At 37.4% G+C, this 17,757-nt stretch overlaps 1 protein-coding gene across 1 annotated transcript; it reads left to right on the top strand.

The window, feature by feature from the left end:
* Positions 1–1,282: 1,282 nt before the first annotated feature.
* On the top strand, positions 1,283–17,084 carry LOC309572791 (ADP-ribosyl cyclase/cyclic ADP-ribose hydrolase 2-like). Its single transcript, XM_082281257.1, has 9 exons — positions 1,283–1,467; positions 5,086–5,215; positions 6,227–6,362; positions 6,847–6,929; positions 7,520–7,596; positions 10,078–10,170; positions 11,612–11,698; positions 12,186–12,245; positions 15,328–17,084. The coding sequence occupies exons 1-9, from the start codon at positions 1,301–1,303 to the stop codon at positions 15,440–15,442; spliced, it is 948 nt and encodes a 315-aa protein (XP_082137383.1). The 5' UTR covers positions 1,283–1,300; the 3' UTR covers positions 15,443–17,084.
* The last annotated feature ends 673 nt before the right edge of the window (positions 17,085–17,757 follow it).

Raw genomic sequence — 17,757 nt, 5'->3', positions numbered from 1 at the left:
AAGGTAGTGGCTTGAAACCATTTGATTAATGTGCTGGTGCCCTATCAGCATGGACATAGAGAGGCTAGGAAGAGAAATAAGAAGAAAAAGCATTAGAGAAGCAAAAGGAGTAAAGTACATAATTTCCTGTGTCTCTACCATATCAGGCACAAAATTGCATATCCATTTCTGAGTAAATCTGGCTTTCATGAAGACTCTGCTGCACGTAGCAAATCATTTGGTTATTTTTCTGTCACATTTACAGCATCCATCATCAGCAATTTACTCAATGACTAGCAAGATTTTTCCCTCAGTAAAATCCACCCACTGAGCACCAGTGCATCAATGGAAACATGACATGAGATAAATAAATACACAAAAAAATAAAGAGTTTTATATTCACTGAGGCACAGATACTTAATAGAAAGAAAGAAAAGAACCAGCATGCTCCTCAGAGGTGTGAGTCCATAAACAAAATACTTGGAGGTTGAAACATTATTTTTTATTTTTTGAAGGGAAAAAAATAATGTGGTTGTATTTGCAGCAGTGCATACCAGAGAGTATTTATTCTGAAGATTAGATTGATTGTTGCCATTTGATGTTCTAACAGAGTACTTAGGGAAGAGAACCTGGAGGAGAATGACAGCAGAAGTTGAAGACATTTGTTTGTTGCACAGGATGCAAGTCTTAATCCTTATGTTTCTCGTTAAGATTGATTCATGACTGCAAGGCAGTTTTTTTCACGGAGATATGATGCACATATCATCACACCAAAATGTCACTGTCACGATCCAGGGGAGAGATGGAAAAAGAGCTGGCTAATGTTACCCCATGTGTGATACAAGATAACTTGACGACTTGGATATTTACGCTATCACTGCTGTACCTGCATATTTTAGATTTTTTTTTTTTTTTTTTTTCTCGCTAGCATTTGTTTATGGCTTAGGAAGGTGTAGCACAGCAATGAGTATTAAGCGAACCAAAGGCATCCGAAGTATTCAAGTGGTAAGGATTTTTTTTTCCTTCAAGAAATATACTGCAATTCTCCTCAGTTATCACCAGGTGGCCTTAAAAGTCGCTTGTTTTTCTGAAGTGGGGAATAGTTTAGACATGAGGAAGTGATGTATCCCTGTGCTGCAATCATTCCAGGAAATAGCTGGGTTATAGTTCTCAGCAAGGTTTATTTTTCCGCCTGTGTCTTTTGTGTACTGAGCTGTAGCTAGTACTGAAAATATGAAACTGCAGGTTTCCATTTAAATTGTATCATTGAACTCTACTTTTTTTTTTTCTTTCTTTTAAGAATTTGGATTGTCAAGAATTCATGATGAGCCTTTTTTTCCCTCTTTTATTTGTCTCTGTTCTGTTTATGAACAGCTTCTCAGGAGTGCAGGGAAGGAAATGGAAAGGTGAAGGTACTACTAAAAACCTGGAAAATATTGTGATTGGAAGATGCTATGATTATATTAGAATTGTGAACCCTGCTGTTGGGTAAGTTTTGTTTGTGTCTGGATTAGTTTTTTATGTTCTGTACAAAATGGTTATTAATCAGAAGCCTGATGTTATGCTTCTAGCCATGAAAGTGATCCTGTTGAAGCCAACATTCTTTTAGCTGTCTGGAAATAACAAAATAACTTTGGTGGATGTAATATTTTAAGTAAAGCAGTGTAACTAAGGCAAGATTTTTAATCCTTCAGGTTTTTATTTCACATTTCTTGCCCCTCCCCCCCTTACCTTTTGTAAGGAGAAGTACCAAATCTGACAGCATTCCTGGGAAGAGCAGCTTTGCTTTTCCTGCCTGTATGTGAGGGCATGTACGAAGGGGAACACCTCACTTTATAGCTGTCCTGTGGTACTGAAGGAGACTGTTTAGCTCATCCACCTGAAAAATCAAGTAGTAATCAACTGCTCAAGTAGGATTACCTGTGAGCTTTCATTGGCTGTGCTAATTACACAGAATTGGGGGTAGATGACACACTTCACTGAAGTGAGCACTTTTCTGTCTTCCTTGCATTGTAAGGGCTTCAGTAAAAAGGAAGAAAGCAAGAAGGACAATGTCGTGGAGTTCAGCCCTTTATTCTGCCACTAAAAAGTTGTCCTAATAGTGTGAAGAGGTATTTGCAGAGGTGCCCTGCCTGGGTTCCTGTAGCATTGAGTTGCTGTCTTAAACAGGATTAGCTTATGTTGCAGATATCACCTCATTTCCCCAACTTCCCATTTTCAGTTCCTGTTGCAGAAGAGGAAGATAAAGGGCTTAAAGCAATTTTTTTTGCTTTTAACAATGGCAAAACAATATATTTCTGCACAATAACACTCTTAACTTTTCAGAAGTGTTCTCTTTCAATCTTCTTATGAAGGGAAAAGATCATCCTAATGCCGATAACACAGTGCTTGAATTTCAGTGGAACAGTTAAATCTTGACAGATTTATAAACATGTCACAATGGAAGGTGGAAGTAAACTTTTAAGTGTAGATTTCTACATTTCTACAATATAATATGTAATATAAAATACGTGAACTTAGTTAACAGTTGTGTAGGTAATCTGCTTTTGCAGTAGTCTCTAGATAGGTAGAGCTCCTGTAGGACTTAACAGATGTCACTTCATTTATATCTGAAACAGGACATGAATAATAATACAGAAAATGCTAAAATGAGCAACATAAAGGACAGTTACTGTAGAAATTTTAACTCTATCCTTAACTGATTTGGACTTTTAGACATGTAAATGCAATATTCTGGAAAGCATTTATATATGGCTTGTGTTTATGATAGTTTTGTGATCTAATTAATTCTGGTGACATTTTCACAGTATGATTTTAAAATTGAGAAGTTTTAACACGTTCATCAGAATATTCTTGCTCAGGATAGCATGAAGCCAGGCAGGACATTAGGACCACTTTCCTGAATTTAGACCAGAAATGGCATTATTAAAAGAAGAGCTACACAATTGATTTCATATAATGTGGGCATATTTCTCTTTCCCTTAGATCTATAAGCAAATAATGTAATCCAAACAAAATGGAAATTTCATATTGCACAAGTGCAAAACAGATATTCTAATTATTTATAGTCCTTTCTGTTCATTGGGTGTTTCTTAGTTGCCCCCTGGCTAGCTTTTAGAGAGACATGACCACCTGGATAGGTTTTGCTCCTGAATTTATGTGCAAATTTTCTAAAAATACTTTGCTAACATAAAGGAAGCTAGCAAAACTTGTCCTTACACTGCAGCATAGTTAAAACATAAAGATGTTTATAGGAACATAAGAAAAACTTTCCTATGTGTTGAAACAGAATATGCAAAATGGCAGTTAAAAGAGGCATTTTACAAAATGCTATGGTCATGTAGAAGTGAGGAATTTGAATGAAGATTATATTTGACATTTCCTAACAGGAGTACCCTAAATAACACAAATGTTCCTGTAGTGCTTTTCCTCCGTATTTGTTTATTTGTAGGATATCATGGAAGTTTCGAAAACAATTTTTTTAACTAACTAGTATGACATTAATCTGACAAGTGTCTACTAAGATTAGAAGGAGTTGTCCTGAACTGCAGTCCTTCCCCACCCTGTAGTTTCAAAAAGTGTTTTTGCCAGCTAAGAAGTTTTGACTATCAGAGCAGAATAATCCTTTTGATTTACAAGCTGTTCAATCCTGAATGAGAAGTCATGAAAAAAAAAAGCAATATGCAAATTAACCAGAAAATTACTGATGGCTTCAAGTGTCAAGAAAGATGTTAAAAGTTCAGTTGATCATAACTTACAAATACTAACATAAGTGCTTCAAGTAGAAAGCTCTTTAGCAAAATGAGCCCTAAGTATACACAATTGTCAGAAGCTAAAGTATAACTGCTTGAAATCAGAAATTGCGTGCAAATCCTTTTATTAAGTAAATCTATCCAAACCTTGAAAGGGCTGATCAAGGATCATATTGCATCACTGAAAATTTTCAGGTCAGGATCCACATCTGCTTACAGTAGATACGGAAGCATGACCAGAGTTTACTGTAAGAAAGTCTGTAGTCTGTTTCCTGCATAGCTCATCGCAAGAGATCCTTTAAAGTGTCTGTGACATTCAGTGTCACAAAGCAGCTCCCTAGAGCACCTGTACCAGCAGAAACCGTGCTGTCTATGGATGATGCTAAATGAGCAAAACACTGTAATGGCAAAGTTTGGTTTACTTATCAGGACTACTATTGCTCAAGCTAGAGCTTTGCAATGAGAGCTACTCATGTTAAGAAAGCATCTGTGTCACAATCATTATTCTACCACTGAAACTTTTTAGCAACTGATTATTAAAAAAAAATAATGCCCTAGGGTATATTACCATGTCCCACAGCCGCAGGGAGAAGAAGATCCAGCAGGAAGGAATTGTGCAGCAAGATTGATTTATTTAATTATTTTACAAACTTTTTTATAGACTTTTTTCTTCATAGTCTAATTGGACAAAGGATCAGCCATCCCTTGGGGGTGATTGGCTAGAATCCTAAAACATCCATTGTCAAAATATTTTTCTACTGTACCATAAACAAGACTTTTCAAGGCTGCAGGTGTTTGGTTGTTTACATAGCTCTGCTACCTCTTCTGTGAGAGAGAAAAGTCTCTCACGGGCTTAGAAAATAGCAAGAAAATCCTTGCTAGCAGCATTTTTGTATCCACAACTCATCCTACACTTGAATCTGACATTTTAAGAGTAATATTGCCTTCCAGCACTGTTGGATATTTAGCTATAGTTTATTTGAAATGGCTTTTTGAATCTAGAAAATTTCAAAGAAAGCTTTTTCTTCAGTATTTCTACAGTGCTGGATAGCAAACTCACTGTGTATACCATACCTACTAAGATTTTTGTTGAATCATAATGTTTTCCTAATTCCACACTGTAAATGTTAATATTTTCCTTGCTACTTCTTCCTTATCTGCTGCAGTTATGACTCAGAAGACAAGATCTCTATGCTCTTCCTGAGCTACAAGTTTTTTACCACCCTGACTTCAGTTTTCTGCCTTAATCTTATACGGATTTTAATTTGGGTATATGAAGGAGTTAAGAGCAAATAATTTTGTTGTTCAGCTTTGAAAAAACCATTTTGCTATTTGTTTGTTTCAATGATTACAGTGAGAAGAATTGTTCACAGATATGGGAAGCATTTAAAAATGCATTTATTAACAAGGATCCTTGCAGCATTCTGCCTAAGGATTATGAATTATTTATCAACCTGTCATTGCACACAATTCCACCTAACAAGGTAATAATTTTTTATGTTAACTGCCCTGTGATGTACAACAGATTTTACATGACACAGTTCAAAATTGACGAGTCATTCTGTGGCTGACTTGTGAGTCATTCTTTTTGACCCGTCTGTAGTTTATAAACTAGACTCAGGATTGATAGCGTGTTTCAATGTGTTTGGCTCCATTTATTTCATGCAGTAACTTCTCAGCAATGTCTCTCTTTTCATATTACAGAGATCCCCCATTTTTCCTTCTGTGCTTGGAGCTGTGCCATGGTCCCTGAACTTCCTACTGTTCCTTAAGTTAGATGCTCTGGCTGCAAATGCTGTGCCTGCTATCATCTTTTGCTTTTATTCCTCACAGCTAAGTCTCATGACAATTACATGTTAAACATTGACATACTGAACAAGCAAAAGCAGAAATGAGAGAGGACATTGTTCTATGCCAGAAGGCAGTAAGGGTTTGATGTGCTGGCAGTTACAAAGAAGTGTGTCAGTGCAAAAGGCGTGTTGTGCTTTAAAGCAGTTTTTCCTCTAGCACAATTAATCCTCATTTCTAAATGATACAAGCTAAACCAACAAATACTACTGTCAGCTTAATTCATGAGGAGTTCCACAAACACAGAAATAACATCTAGACATATGATTTTCTTCACACCATAAGCCAACAGAGCAACGTGAGAGATTTCTGGTAACGTATATCTGGCTTATAAATATCTTCCTTTTTTCTCCTTCCCCTAAATCTGTCTGCTGAGACAGACAAAGCTAGGCCTAACCATATTTAAAACAGGTCTGTATCCCTTCTCATCAAACTAGTACTGTCCCTCAAGTCACTTGTGATCAGAATTTATGCCTCTCTAAAATAAACAACTTTGTTCCTTTAAAAAGATAGCTAACATTTCTGATTATTAGCTTGATTTTGAAAGAAAGACCAAGACATGTTTTAAACTGTTTTCAGTACCCCATAATCTCATTGTGTCCACACCCAGATGTTGGTACATTTCTTCTCTATGTTTTTTTTCCTAGTCTCTCTTCTGGGAAAATAATCAGCTACTAGTCAATCGCTTTGCTGACAGAGGACGTCGCTACATGTCTCTGGGTGATACTCTGTTTGGCTTCTTTGGAGATTTTCTAAACTGGTGTGGGCAGGCAGACAGCCCTGGTAAGACAATGAGTGCTGTGTTAAACATTTGTCTGTAAAACCACAATGGAGACCGACTGCTTTGTTCTGGAGAAACTAAATTTCCTCTTACCCCATGAAAAATCAGGGATAGCTTCCTTGTCTCGTTCTCGCTTGTGTTGTGTGAATATTTAACACTGCAGTCAGGGGAGCACACAGTGAAATCTAAATGGTGCTGTAGTGGAGATAAACCTCTTTCTCAGTTACCCGAACCTGGAGCTCTCGGCATCGCAGGAACAGAGTTAGAACCACTTCAGCCAAATTACTGAATCCACAGAATGTCACTGTGTAAACTACGAAGGATGGAAAGTTATTGAAAAAAATACAACAGTCAGCTTTCCATGCTATGTCAAACGATCTTGTGGGTTCAGTGAGAAATGCACAAATATATTTAGTTGCTTTCTAAAGTCACTTTTTATAGTCGTTATCATCTCTTTGATACCACAAATCACATGCCTTCCTACAGGACTGGACTATGAATCCTGCCCTACCACGATGGAATGTGAAAACAATGCGGTGGAATCTTTCTGGAGGATGGCCTCAATCACTGTAAATAGTGTATTACTGCTGAGTTCATACATCTGCGAGTGTGTCCGGGGTGGTTCAGGAAAACATTGTCAGTTCAAAACAGATTTAAACCTGTAACTCTGCTGGATTATTTCCTCTGGTACAAATACACTGTTTTAGACTGGCAACAATGTTGTAGTAAGAAGAACATAACTTTAACCTTAGCTAGATAATGTGTTAAAATTCTGTTAGCTTTGTTAATATAAAGCATATACTAAGCACAGTAAGCACATTGTGTCTACTGATTGCAGGTCCTAAGTGACATTTGACAGCCTTGCTGGAAACGCTTTACTCACAGATCAAACTCAACACAGAATGCCAAAATGCTTTCTTCTTGTGCTGAAGAAACTACTTATAGATATGAGAATGTAGAATCATTGACTTTAACCATGGTCTGTTTAGTTCCTGTCCTTTTTACTGCAATGACCTGCTAGGGTGCTAGTCTAGTATCATTTTTGCAGTTCTGATATTCTTCGTGGCAAAATTCTTTCCTTGGTCAGTGTTGTTTGCAATAAAATACCAAGTCATGTGACAAATCTGTGAGATCTGAAAAGCACTGTTATCTATTGCAGTATGCACAACACAGCTCTGGGGTGATACATGTCTTGTTGAATGGTTCTGCAGACGGAGGAGCTTATCCACAGCCCGGGTAAGAAAACTGGCTGATTTATCTGTACAGAGTCTGATGACTAGAAAAAAGAAAATCAGCCAGTTGTTTGGGTCTTCTGCTGCACAAAGCATGGGAAGTGTAGCTGAAAGAAACTGTTGCATCAAAGTCTGCCGAGTTGTGGGGACAACTGTTAATTGTCCCTAGCTGAAGGAATTAATGTGTAGTGGATGGAAACAATCCTTTCAACTCCTGCATTTTAAAAACTGCTGTGGCAAGCAGGGTGAATGCTCTTTGAAAGCTGCCTTTAAGTCAGTCAATATACTGTGGCAAAATGTGTATGTCTTCAAAAAGCTGAGTGTTAACAAAATTTCTCTTCAGGGACATGTCCAAGTAGAGGATATTGTTACAAGGAGTATACCTTTTGTCAGGCCTAGGAGCAAACTTGGTAAATTCTAAAGGGAAAGTATTTCTCCATGACCAAGACTGGAAGTAGTTTGAAACCTGTTATGGTTTCAGGAAGCAATAAAAAAAGCTTGTTGAGGAGAACAATAGCAAAGATGAGCTTCCTCTTCTCCTTAGCTCCTTTTAGATTAAGTACAGGTGTATTTTTCCTGATTCACGAATGTACACCATGCAGAAATTCATCTAAGCTTACATTCAAAATTTATTGTAAAAGTACACCCTTTAGAACTTTTACTATGTGTCTGTAGTGACTACTTACCTGTGGTAAAAAATACATCTTTCATTACCTCAGCAACTGTCCTGTCCAAGGCAGATCAAAAAGTTACATCTTTTAAAAACCCATAGAAGAGATCCTCCTCCTGTGTGTTCACTGAGGACTAAAAATGACCATTGAAAAGGCCATTTTATCCCTGGATAGGAGAGAAACAAGAACTGTCTTTTCCAAAACACCTACTAAGTTCTTACTCTGTCCCCCAAAACGTCCATCTCTGTACACAGCTTTCAGCTAATCGCAAAGACATACAGTCTCCTTGGGTTGATCAGGTGGTCAGCTGGGATCAAATCTTCTGCAGATGGTAATACCTGTCAGCAGGCCAATACCCAGAATCTAGTATGGATTCCTTATTTCAGAAATGGATTCCTTATTTCTGTTAATTTACAGATTCCTTTTTTCAGAAACATCTTACACACAAATTAATTCCACCAGTTCCCTGGGTTGCCAGTCTGGTGGTATTTTAACCAGTGAAATCAGCACTGAAACACAGCCTGCCAAGGAGAAAACAAAGTCAGTTACTCTGTCTGTTTTCTTTGCTGTGTATCTTCTGGTCCATTTATGACTGAATTTGTTTAAAGAGCTCCTGTTAGAAAGAGGCTGGAAGTTGAATAATTAATAGCAGAAGGTAATCTGAGAGATCTGCCTGTCTTCCTAACCATCTCTCTGGTCTGTTTTCAAGTACTTCAAAGCCACTTTCAAAGTTTATCCAGTTATAAAGTTTGTACACTTAAATCATCATTAAGTCACATGATATTATTTTGATTAAGATTTATTTCTCATTTCATGGAAAAATAACTTTTCTCATTCACACAGTATGAATTTAGTTGGCAGATTTCTTTAATAATAGTCGCCAGTTCAAAAATGGATTTTACTGAAGTCAGCTGTACATTGTTCCTCCACGGTTTCTGACTCCTCTAGTTAAAGATTTCTCCAAATTTGGGAGCAAGCTTCTTTTTTTCTGGCAATGACATATGCATGAATGAGTAAATGAGTTGGAATCTTTATTTTTTGTCGTATTTTCACTGTGTGTTGGACAGGCTTGGACACCTTGGACAGATGGTAAACCTGCTGTTGCTGCTACTGGTCTCTGGTCAGCCACCACTGTACCAGATTTGACCAGAGAAAGCAACTCTTGGTATCTGCATCCTCCTGTTCCACTTCTCCAGAAATTTAAAATAACTTGCTGACTTCATGAACCAACAGACACTGGCAAGCAATACATGTCCTGTGCTTCCATGTCAGAGCCCTGGTAGTTCACCTGAAGGCACTGGGAGGACAAACCCACATTGTCACTGCTGGTCTCATCCAGGAAGTGGCAACTGACAGTCCCTTCTTCTCTGTGGAGATCTCAGAAGATTTAAAAGGGCTAAGAGATGCTGTAGTGCTGATATAGACATTTAAGAAGACACTTGATAGGCAAATAGCAAATTAGAGGAGAGACCTAGGCCCAGACTTGGGCTAGGCATTCAGTGAGGACACCGCCCTTATAAGCTTTCTGAGGAAAAAAACCTAAAAGGTTGGAAATCATTACATTTCATCTTGCTGAAAGGGTTAGAAATCTCTGGCTTTGAAATGCCAGCATCTCAGCAAAAAAATCAATCTACAGACATTAAAATCAGCCTTTGGATTTCATATCTTCTTAGATTAGATATTATGAAGAAGTATCATATGCTCTTTGTTTTGTTTTTGCATTTTTAAAAGTTCATTCTGGTTCACTTTTAGGTGAATTCATTAAATTTAATTTTCGTGTTCTTTATAGTTCTAATTTTTTTTTCTTGAATCAGTTTTTTTGCAGATTATGAAATACCTAATCTCCAGAAAGACAGAATCTCACAAGTTGTCATTTGGGTTGTGGATGATATTGAAGGACCAGATATGTAAGTTACATCTTCAAAAAACAATTAGTTTCTCCCTTTTGGACCTGTCTTTAAAATTTCACTGTATCTTTCTGTTTGATTATATTTGCATACTACTTAAATTAAAGTGTTTTAGGTGCTTTCATAAACAAAGAAGATACAACCTGCCATAGAAATAAATTCTAATATTAGATCTGGAGCCAGCTCTTGGTTAGATGTGTGTGTGGATCTCAGACCTTGAATGAAGAGAGAGCATGAACAGTTTTACTAAGAGTCAATCTGAATTTCAGATTAAGTGCTGATGAGTGATATTTCTTTCACCTTGCCATATGCATTCTTTTCATTTTCACCCATCTTAACTGCTTAAAAATTTGTAGAAGCAGACAAATACCAACAGGGGGTTCTTTTCTCTCAATAATTAATCCAGTAATAAATTGTAGGCTTTAAAAGTGTCTTAAATTTGCTGGTAATTTAATTAAAGCAAACAAAAAATAAGTAATAAACAAATGTAACAAAACTGATCAGTCCAAACAGAATAGTCTGTTGTGTATTTTGCCACAATGCTGTGGAGTCTACATAGCATAGTTCAGATTCGCATTTCTCAGCCTGTCTCTCTAAATCAAAGAATCATACCCTCTGGGAGGAAAAAAAGCCATACAGCTCATCTTTGCAAAAGTTGGCCTTATTACAAAAAGAAGTTAAGATAAGCACTGAATGTTAATTTATCTTTCAGTTAATGGATGCATGGGAATATTTGTGTATTTTTATTAATTTTTTTCTACAATTATTTTGTTTGTCTCCTTATGCTTCTTTAGTCATGGGTATTTACTGCCCAGCAGATAAGTAGCACTGGCCTTAATACTTTATGTTGGTACAAGTTTAGAGGTCTCAGTGGGTTCTGCAATATGCTAAACTTTCTTTGCTATTTGGACTACAAATTAAAAAATCAGTGCTAGAAACAGGAGCTGTGTTTAGGACTGTTTCTGGGTTTTTTCTCTCTCTTTGTGTTTTGTTTTTCTGTTATTCAACATTCCAGAGAGAGAACAAGCTTCTAAAAACAAGTATAATTCTCATTTTTTATAACAAACTTACTCTGTAAGGACAGGTAACATCAACTTTACCACTACCTAAATAGTTGCCAAAGAATATTACAAACAAAACACTTACAAAATTGGTCTTTTTCTGTCTAGTCAAATATTAAATGTGGGATTATTGGTTAATAGAATCTGAAAATACTACACTGGCTGAAGCTGATCTTCCAGATTCTGTAAACTAAGGATAAGTTGTGAAACAACTGTAATGTAAGCAAATGAAGCATAAATAGCAATGTACACTCTTCTTCTGGAGGTGTTATGGAATACAGAAGAGGCAATGTAATGGGGATTTACTTTACTGATTCCATCAAATTCAGTGAAATTATATAACAAAAGACTTGCACTAATATTGAAATCCTTCCTCACAGAGATTCCTGTGGAATTCGTAGTGTAAAGATATTAGAAACCAGGCTGAAAACTCTTGGTTATGATGTCATTTGCACTGACAATAACAAGTAAGTGAAAACCTTTAATGAATATGTTGTGTTTGCAGAAGAACCTTATCTATCTTGATTCTTACTGTTCAATACTGAAGTGCCATTAGTGTCGTGTCTTCAGGAAGGACTGATATGTTGGAGGGATGATGTCACATTTTTCAGACTTGGCATTTTTTGGTTATGAATTGAGCAAAACACTACATCTTACTGTATGATTGAGTGGAACATTGTACTTACACAATGTCGGACAGAAGATGGCCTCATATATTTGGATTCAAAATCTAAACAACAGTTAAAAACACTATTGAATGTCTGCAGAATTACCAGTTATTCACAATGGGTTTCACAGCTCTAGTCATTCCCATAGATTGTAAGATAAATTTAATGAAGTGAAGGTTTAAACATGATAATACTGTGAATTTGTTTCATTTTTTCATGGTTTTGGTTGAGTTTTTTTTGTCAGTTGTCCGCCTGAAAGGTACTAAATAAAATGGTATTTTCACAGGTCTGTAATGTTCTTACTCTGCCTGGATAATCCTGATAATTCTAAGTGTGCCCTTGCATCGTAAGTAAGAGAAGTTCAACCTGTCCTCAGTGTCATAACAACTGAATAGATTATGCAGAAGGCAACAGTTCAACAGATCCCACCTCTGCCACCTGTTATATATCAGCCATATGCAATACACAGTGTTCTTGAATTTGTTACTTACTGTGGATTGAGTTAGCAGTTTCTAGTCACAAATTGCACAGCTGTCTGCGAGCACCTGCTGTTCAAAATTAGGTGTTAATGGGTTCTCATTGATCACACAGTAACACTGTATATCATTGTTGATGTGAAGTTTGTACATATCACTGTTCTGATATAAAATCTATTACAAATTTGAAGTTGCTTTCATTAATATCATTTCTTGAATAATCAAACTATAGATCAAATGGCAACAGATTTAAAGGACATTTCTCCAGCTACTGGAATTTTCAATTCTAAATTTTGAGGAAGTTTCCTTTTAATCTTCTATTTTGTGCAAAACTTAATCTCTATATCTTAATGTATTTAGCTTGGGCCAGTGAGTTATCTACAAAGAATGCAGATAACGTCCAAGACACAACTTCTTAATTAGCAGGCATTAGTCCCAAAGTCCCTACTTATCCACATTTATCTTTATTATATAAGGAGCATTAAATTAATTTATTATGTATTTCGGTGAATTCACAGTAAAGATTACTGTTTTCAATTCTGACTTTGTTTCTTAATCTATATGCTGTTGCATATATAGGTACACATAAGATACTTGAACATTTGAATGAGAACTTACTCACTGTTTGGAATTTTGTAGCATATATAGATATATAAACACTGATTCCTATTTATATTATTTTTATGGATAATGCATGCTGTATTTCTTACTGTCCTTTCTTCCCTATTCAAGCACACGCAAATTTTTGTTTGTTAATACCTATGTGATATTGCAATGATAACTTTGCTATGAAAGTCTTGATTTGCTGTCCCTGGTAATGGCAGCAGAGAGGTGCTACGCCAGCTTGCCTCCCTCTGGGGAGGGGCTGTAGTGCTTCATGCAGCACAGAAAAGGAGGTGGGTATCACCTTCAGGCACATGTGTCCAGTTTTTGGTGCACACATACAGAGAAAGTGAGTTCCCTGTTCTTGCTGGTCACTGAAAACTTTTACTCACCTTGCCATGCAACATTTATTCTCACAGGCAAATTACATCCTAGCACCAGCATATAAATGTTATGAAAATGGTGGGTTTATAGATACCACTGATAGCTCCAGACTTCTAGGCGGCAGATCATAGCACAGACTTCCTGTTAAGGCTTTGATTGGTTACAAAATGCCACTTGCACAATGGATTAAAATAGGGTTTTCTTGTTCTGAGACTGAATTGTAAGGCTTTTGTTTACATGTCAAAAGAAAATACAGTTATCCCTTTCAAAATAATAGCTGTGAACATAGTGACAATATTAACAAACTGGAAGAAAAAGCACTTCACAGGACTTTGCAAAATACAGTATTGTGAGCTCTTAACAGAAGCTTTTTCTCCTCTCCCAGGTTTTAAATATTTTTCCTCAAAGTTTTGTGATGTGGGTATGTTACTCAGCTGAGGAAACCTGGATGAGAAGGCTTTTGGAAACCATAAACGTGTCTTTACTTTCAGCTAAGTGATTAGCATGCAGTTCTGCAGTATTGCTACTTGGCGTTTGCAGTGTGCAAGCAGGGGAGCAGCCTTTCCATCCATGTCGGTGCTTAAAGTAACATAGTCCCTGGTGTATTTGAAACACCAGTCTCACACTCTCCTGGGGTAGCTACTGAGCAACTCAGCTGTTCTCATCCTCCTTAGGAAAAGTTTCCTTGCTTGTTTCCTTCATGAGCATTGTATTCTATCCTATATGCATGGCACTGCAATAAGTTTGATTCATTTCATATCTATCCCAAATCACAATAGAGCTTCCCAGTCTGAATGCAAAACTATCATTGCCTCTCTCTGAAATTTAAGTAACTTAAATACTACAAGCCAATGAATACTTACATTCTTCCCAAAATCACTTGATTCCCTGCAGTAAATAACACCACCTCCATTGAAACTAGCTTCCTGTTCAGAAAGAGCCTTAAGCAGATGCATGTAAATTATTTGATGATGTATCTTTTTAGGTACGTTTTCTGTGTGGGTGGATCCTTGCTCTGTGATGGTCCATTAACTGACATGGGGGCAGTTTGGTCAGTAGGGGTATCACTATTTGGAGGGTGTATATGTTAGGAAAAGTTTCCCGTGCAGGGTAGATGTTCTCAGTGTTCATACTTCCATAATAAACAGTGAAACAGGCATGCAGGCTCTGATGCATCCCATTTCATGAGGGCTATTTGCTATTACAAGGCTGATAGCTGCCCTCTCAGCCTCCAGAGAGTTATGTCCTGAGCCCAGAAATATCAGAGTTGGACAAGTGACTTTTTATGTCACCCCTACTCCTGTTACATTGAGAGAGCTGGGTCAAGGTAGCAGAAGGATGGCCTAGAACGTGCTCTAATGTACTTGGGGCTTCTTGCATAGTGGTAGTGCCCCTTAACTCCTCGCCAGACTTGAACTATGTTCCTGCTAAGTCAAATTTGGACTTTGGCTTGTTAAGGTGACACCCTGATGTTAGAAAAAACTTGTGAGTGAAAAATATCCACTAGATGGCATAGATGGCTTACAAATGTAAGCAGGAAGGAAGCCAAATGCAACCTGTTAGTGGTGGTATGTATTACTTGCATTATTGCAATGTCAGGGAGACTTAGAAGTGGATCTGCATACTGCTGTACCAAGTGCTGTGAAAATACAGTCCTCCAGAACCACTGCTGTCTCAAAGAGCATTTTAAAATCACAAGCATAAGGCTAGAGATGGCAAATGGATGTGGAGAGACAAGAAGGCTCTTGTGTGAGGGTAGAAAGAAGAGTTCTCAGGGTTTTGCAAAGATATTCTGTTTATAGAATCAGGACAGCCAAAGGGAATCCGTTGGCAGGCTCATATAAAGAAACTTCTAGCTTAGCACTTGGACCACAAACTTCACCCTTGGCAACAAACCCCTGATATTTAAAAGAATCCTAACTCAGCTCTGGGCTGTGAACATCCTGTTTGTTTTCTCTTCTTCAGATCTGCACCAGCAGCACAAAGAGGACCTATATCTTCAGACAGAGGATGCAGCTGGAACAAGCTCATGATTGTTTCTTTTGTAGGCTTTTTGTTCAGATTTGCTTTAGTGTACTAAGTTAATCAACTGAATCCATATCCTCTGTTTGCCTTAGCTGGCTATAAATTTGGCTTCAGCTAATTTCTAACTGCAGTTTCACCCTGCTTTTGGGTCTGGCAAACCTGCATATTAAAACCTTGCTTACTAGATACTGGGTTCTTTTAGTATCAAAAATTATCCTGCTGCTAGAAAGCCTCATCCTTCATTTTCTTTTCTCTTTGTAGAAGTTCATTGCTATTTCCTCTTATCTTTATTCTCCAGAATTAAACTGAGAATAATACCCCCTGTTCACATATTTCAGAAAGAAAAGTGACACTATGCCTGTCATACATCACCCACAGAGATTACTTGTTTGTAAAACCATCCTAGCATTTGACCTTTGAAACTAGATAACTGATTATCATGTTTTGGGAAGGCAAATCATACATTCAGGTGGGAGAGATCTTAGATTGCTTACTTGATACAGGAGGCAATAGGTAAGACAGTGGAAAAGTAAACTCATTTTCATAAATGGTACAGTACTTGGGCCAAACTTAAAAGCTAGGGTACAGCAAGATTCTGGCTGCATACTTCCATACAGTATTTTACCACATAATATCAACTGCTTCATCATCCACACAGCTGTTCCTCAGCTGGCTGTTTCCTGGCCACTGGATAGCAAATAGTCAGAAATACCGGATCTAGAAAGTTCCACAGTTTTTCCCCACAATGTGATTTATGGTATATCAAATTCAGATAAGAACCTGCCAAGTCAGACATTGGCCTGCTTGCAGTGAACTCAGAGAGCAGGGTTCAGAATACACTGAGAAGAGAGCAGATGCCATCCTGAGGTTTCTTAAATTACTTATGTGAATTCCAGTGTTGCAGCTAGATGCTCCTCTAAATCACCAAGACATCCAGCTACCAAGCTGACACATAAATCTTCAGAAATAAATAGTTGTTCTACTAGAGAATAACTTTATGTAGATAATTTTTGGACATTCTGTGTTAGCTTCTGCATTATTTGTGTTTGTATTGACTGGTTGCCAGGAAACTGGGAGAGGATGTTCCTTTTATCTCAGAGAATCTGATTTAGGGGTCCATAATAGATTTACATCCTTTCAATCCTTGATACAACTGTATCATGTTGTATGTTTGAAAGATAAAATAGTTAAAATATGTTGCTGTTGCTTATTTGTTTTGCTTCCCTGCCTGTAATAATCTTTAATTGGGTTTTAATGCAAATTTCTTTATATTACACACCTCTTTGGGTTTGCCTAGGTCACAGGTGAGTTTAGGCTCCAGCTTGAAGGATTTTTTTGTCTGTTTCAGACACAAAAAATACTGAAACTACAAAAGTACTGAAATCAGAAGTTACTGACCTTTGAAAATCCGGGCTGTATTATGCCTCAAAATTGTTCCCTATCTGTGCTGTAACTTTAGTCCTTTGATTGGTTCCTTCAACATTCTCTTCATTTTTTATTGTTTTATTGTTTCATGTTTTATTATTTACAGCAGCTGCCAGAGTAGTAAGAAAGGTATCTGTAACACAGTCACATCTGAGATAGCTAAAAGCAAGCAATTTTGATCAATCTTCTATTTGCCCAGAGCAGATCACATCATGACACATTTTGGGCCACAGGCTGAAGAGGTAGTGTGTGTGAGACTCCCAGGTGTCGAAGCCGTCATCAGGGCTGGTGTGTCCTACCTACTGCCCTGTATGTGACAGTGTGTGTGAGATCCAGAGAGCAGCTCAGTACCATTAACCAGCCATGTGCCTCTTAGGCAACTTCCGTCCACAAGCCAAGCATCCCAGCTGGCCAACTTTTGCTTTCCAGCTTATGAAAGCTTTCCAGCCTCTGCATGTAACTGACTCCAGCAGCACAGTCAGTGCTGGCAGTTACACATGGTACCAAACACACTGTAGAAAGTGCTATAAAATTCTGTTTTGAAAAAAAATAAAAACAAACTAAGTAGGATAGCTACAATTCAAACAATTGAGGTTGCTTACTGCATAACCTTATGTCAAGAACAGCACACTCAGCTCCTGCAATGTTTTCTTATTTCTAATGTTCTTTCCTCTGTTCCCATTACTTCAACTCAGTAGCAAAGACAGCAATTTCTTTTCTAATACCTGTTCAATAAAGTGACTAAACTTGCTTAAAAATCTTGCGAAGATCTGTAAAGATTTTTAGCTAACCAACTAATATAGCTAGTAAAAAAAAGCAACAAGGCAAAGTTCTAGATGCATATGTTTCCTGAGATCTTCAGAGGCAGCAAATTTCAAGCGGAGTGTGAATCATTTGTTCTGAGTTTGACATAACGGTTTTAATCTGTGCAAAAGAACAGTGTGA

The sequence above is a fragment of the Coloeus monedula genome, assembly GCF_965178545.1.
Source record: "Coloeus monedula genome assembly, chromosome: 5".
Taxonomy (NCBI): domain Eukaryota; kingdom Metazoa; phylum Chordata; class Aves; order Passeriformes; family Corvidae; genus Coloeus; species Coloeus monedula.
This window is presented reverse-complemented; position numbering and strand designations above follow the sequence as displayed.

What these genes read in the sequence shown, in the direction of transcription:
- LOC309572791 (XM_082281257.1), top strand. Translation starts at nt 1,301, where the DNA reads ATGATGAGCCTTTTTTTCCCTCTTTTATTTGTCTCTGTTCTGTTTATG. An exon ending in ACACAATTCCACCTAACAAG is followed by an intron (nt 5,216 to 6,226) that starts GTAATAATTTTT and finishes TTTTTTTCCTAG; the next exon opens with TCTCTCTTCTGGGAAAATAA. An exon ending in ATTTGCACTGACAATAACAA is followed by an intron (nt 11,699 to 12,185) that starts GTAAGTGAAAAC and finishes GTATTTTCACAG; the next exon opens with GTCTGTAATGTTCTTACTCT.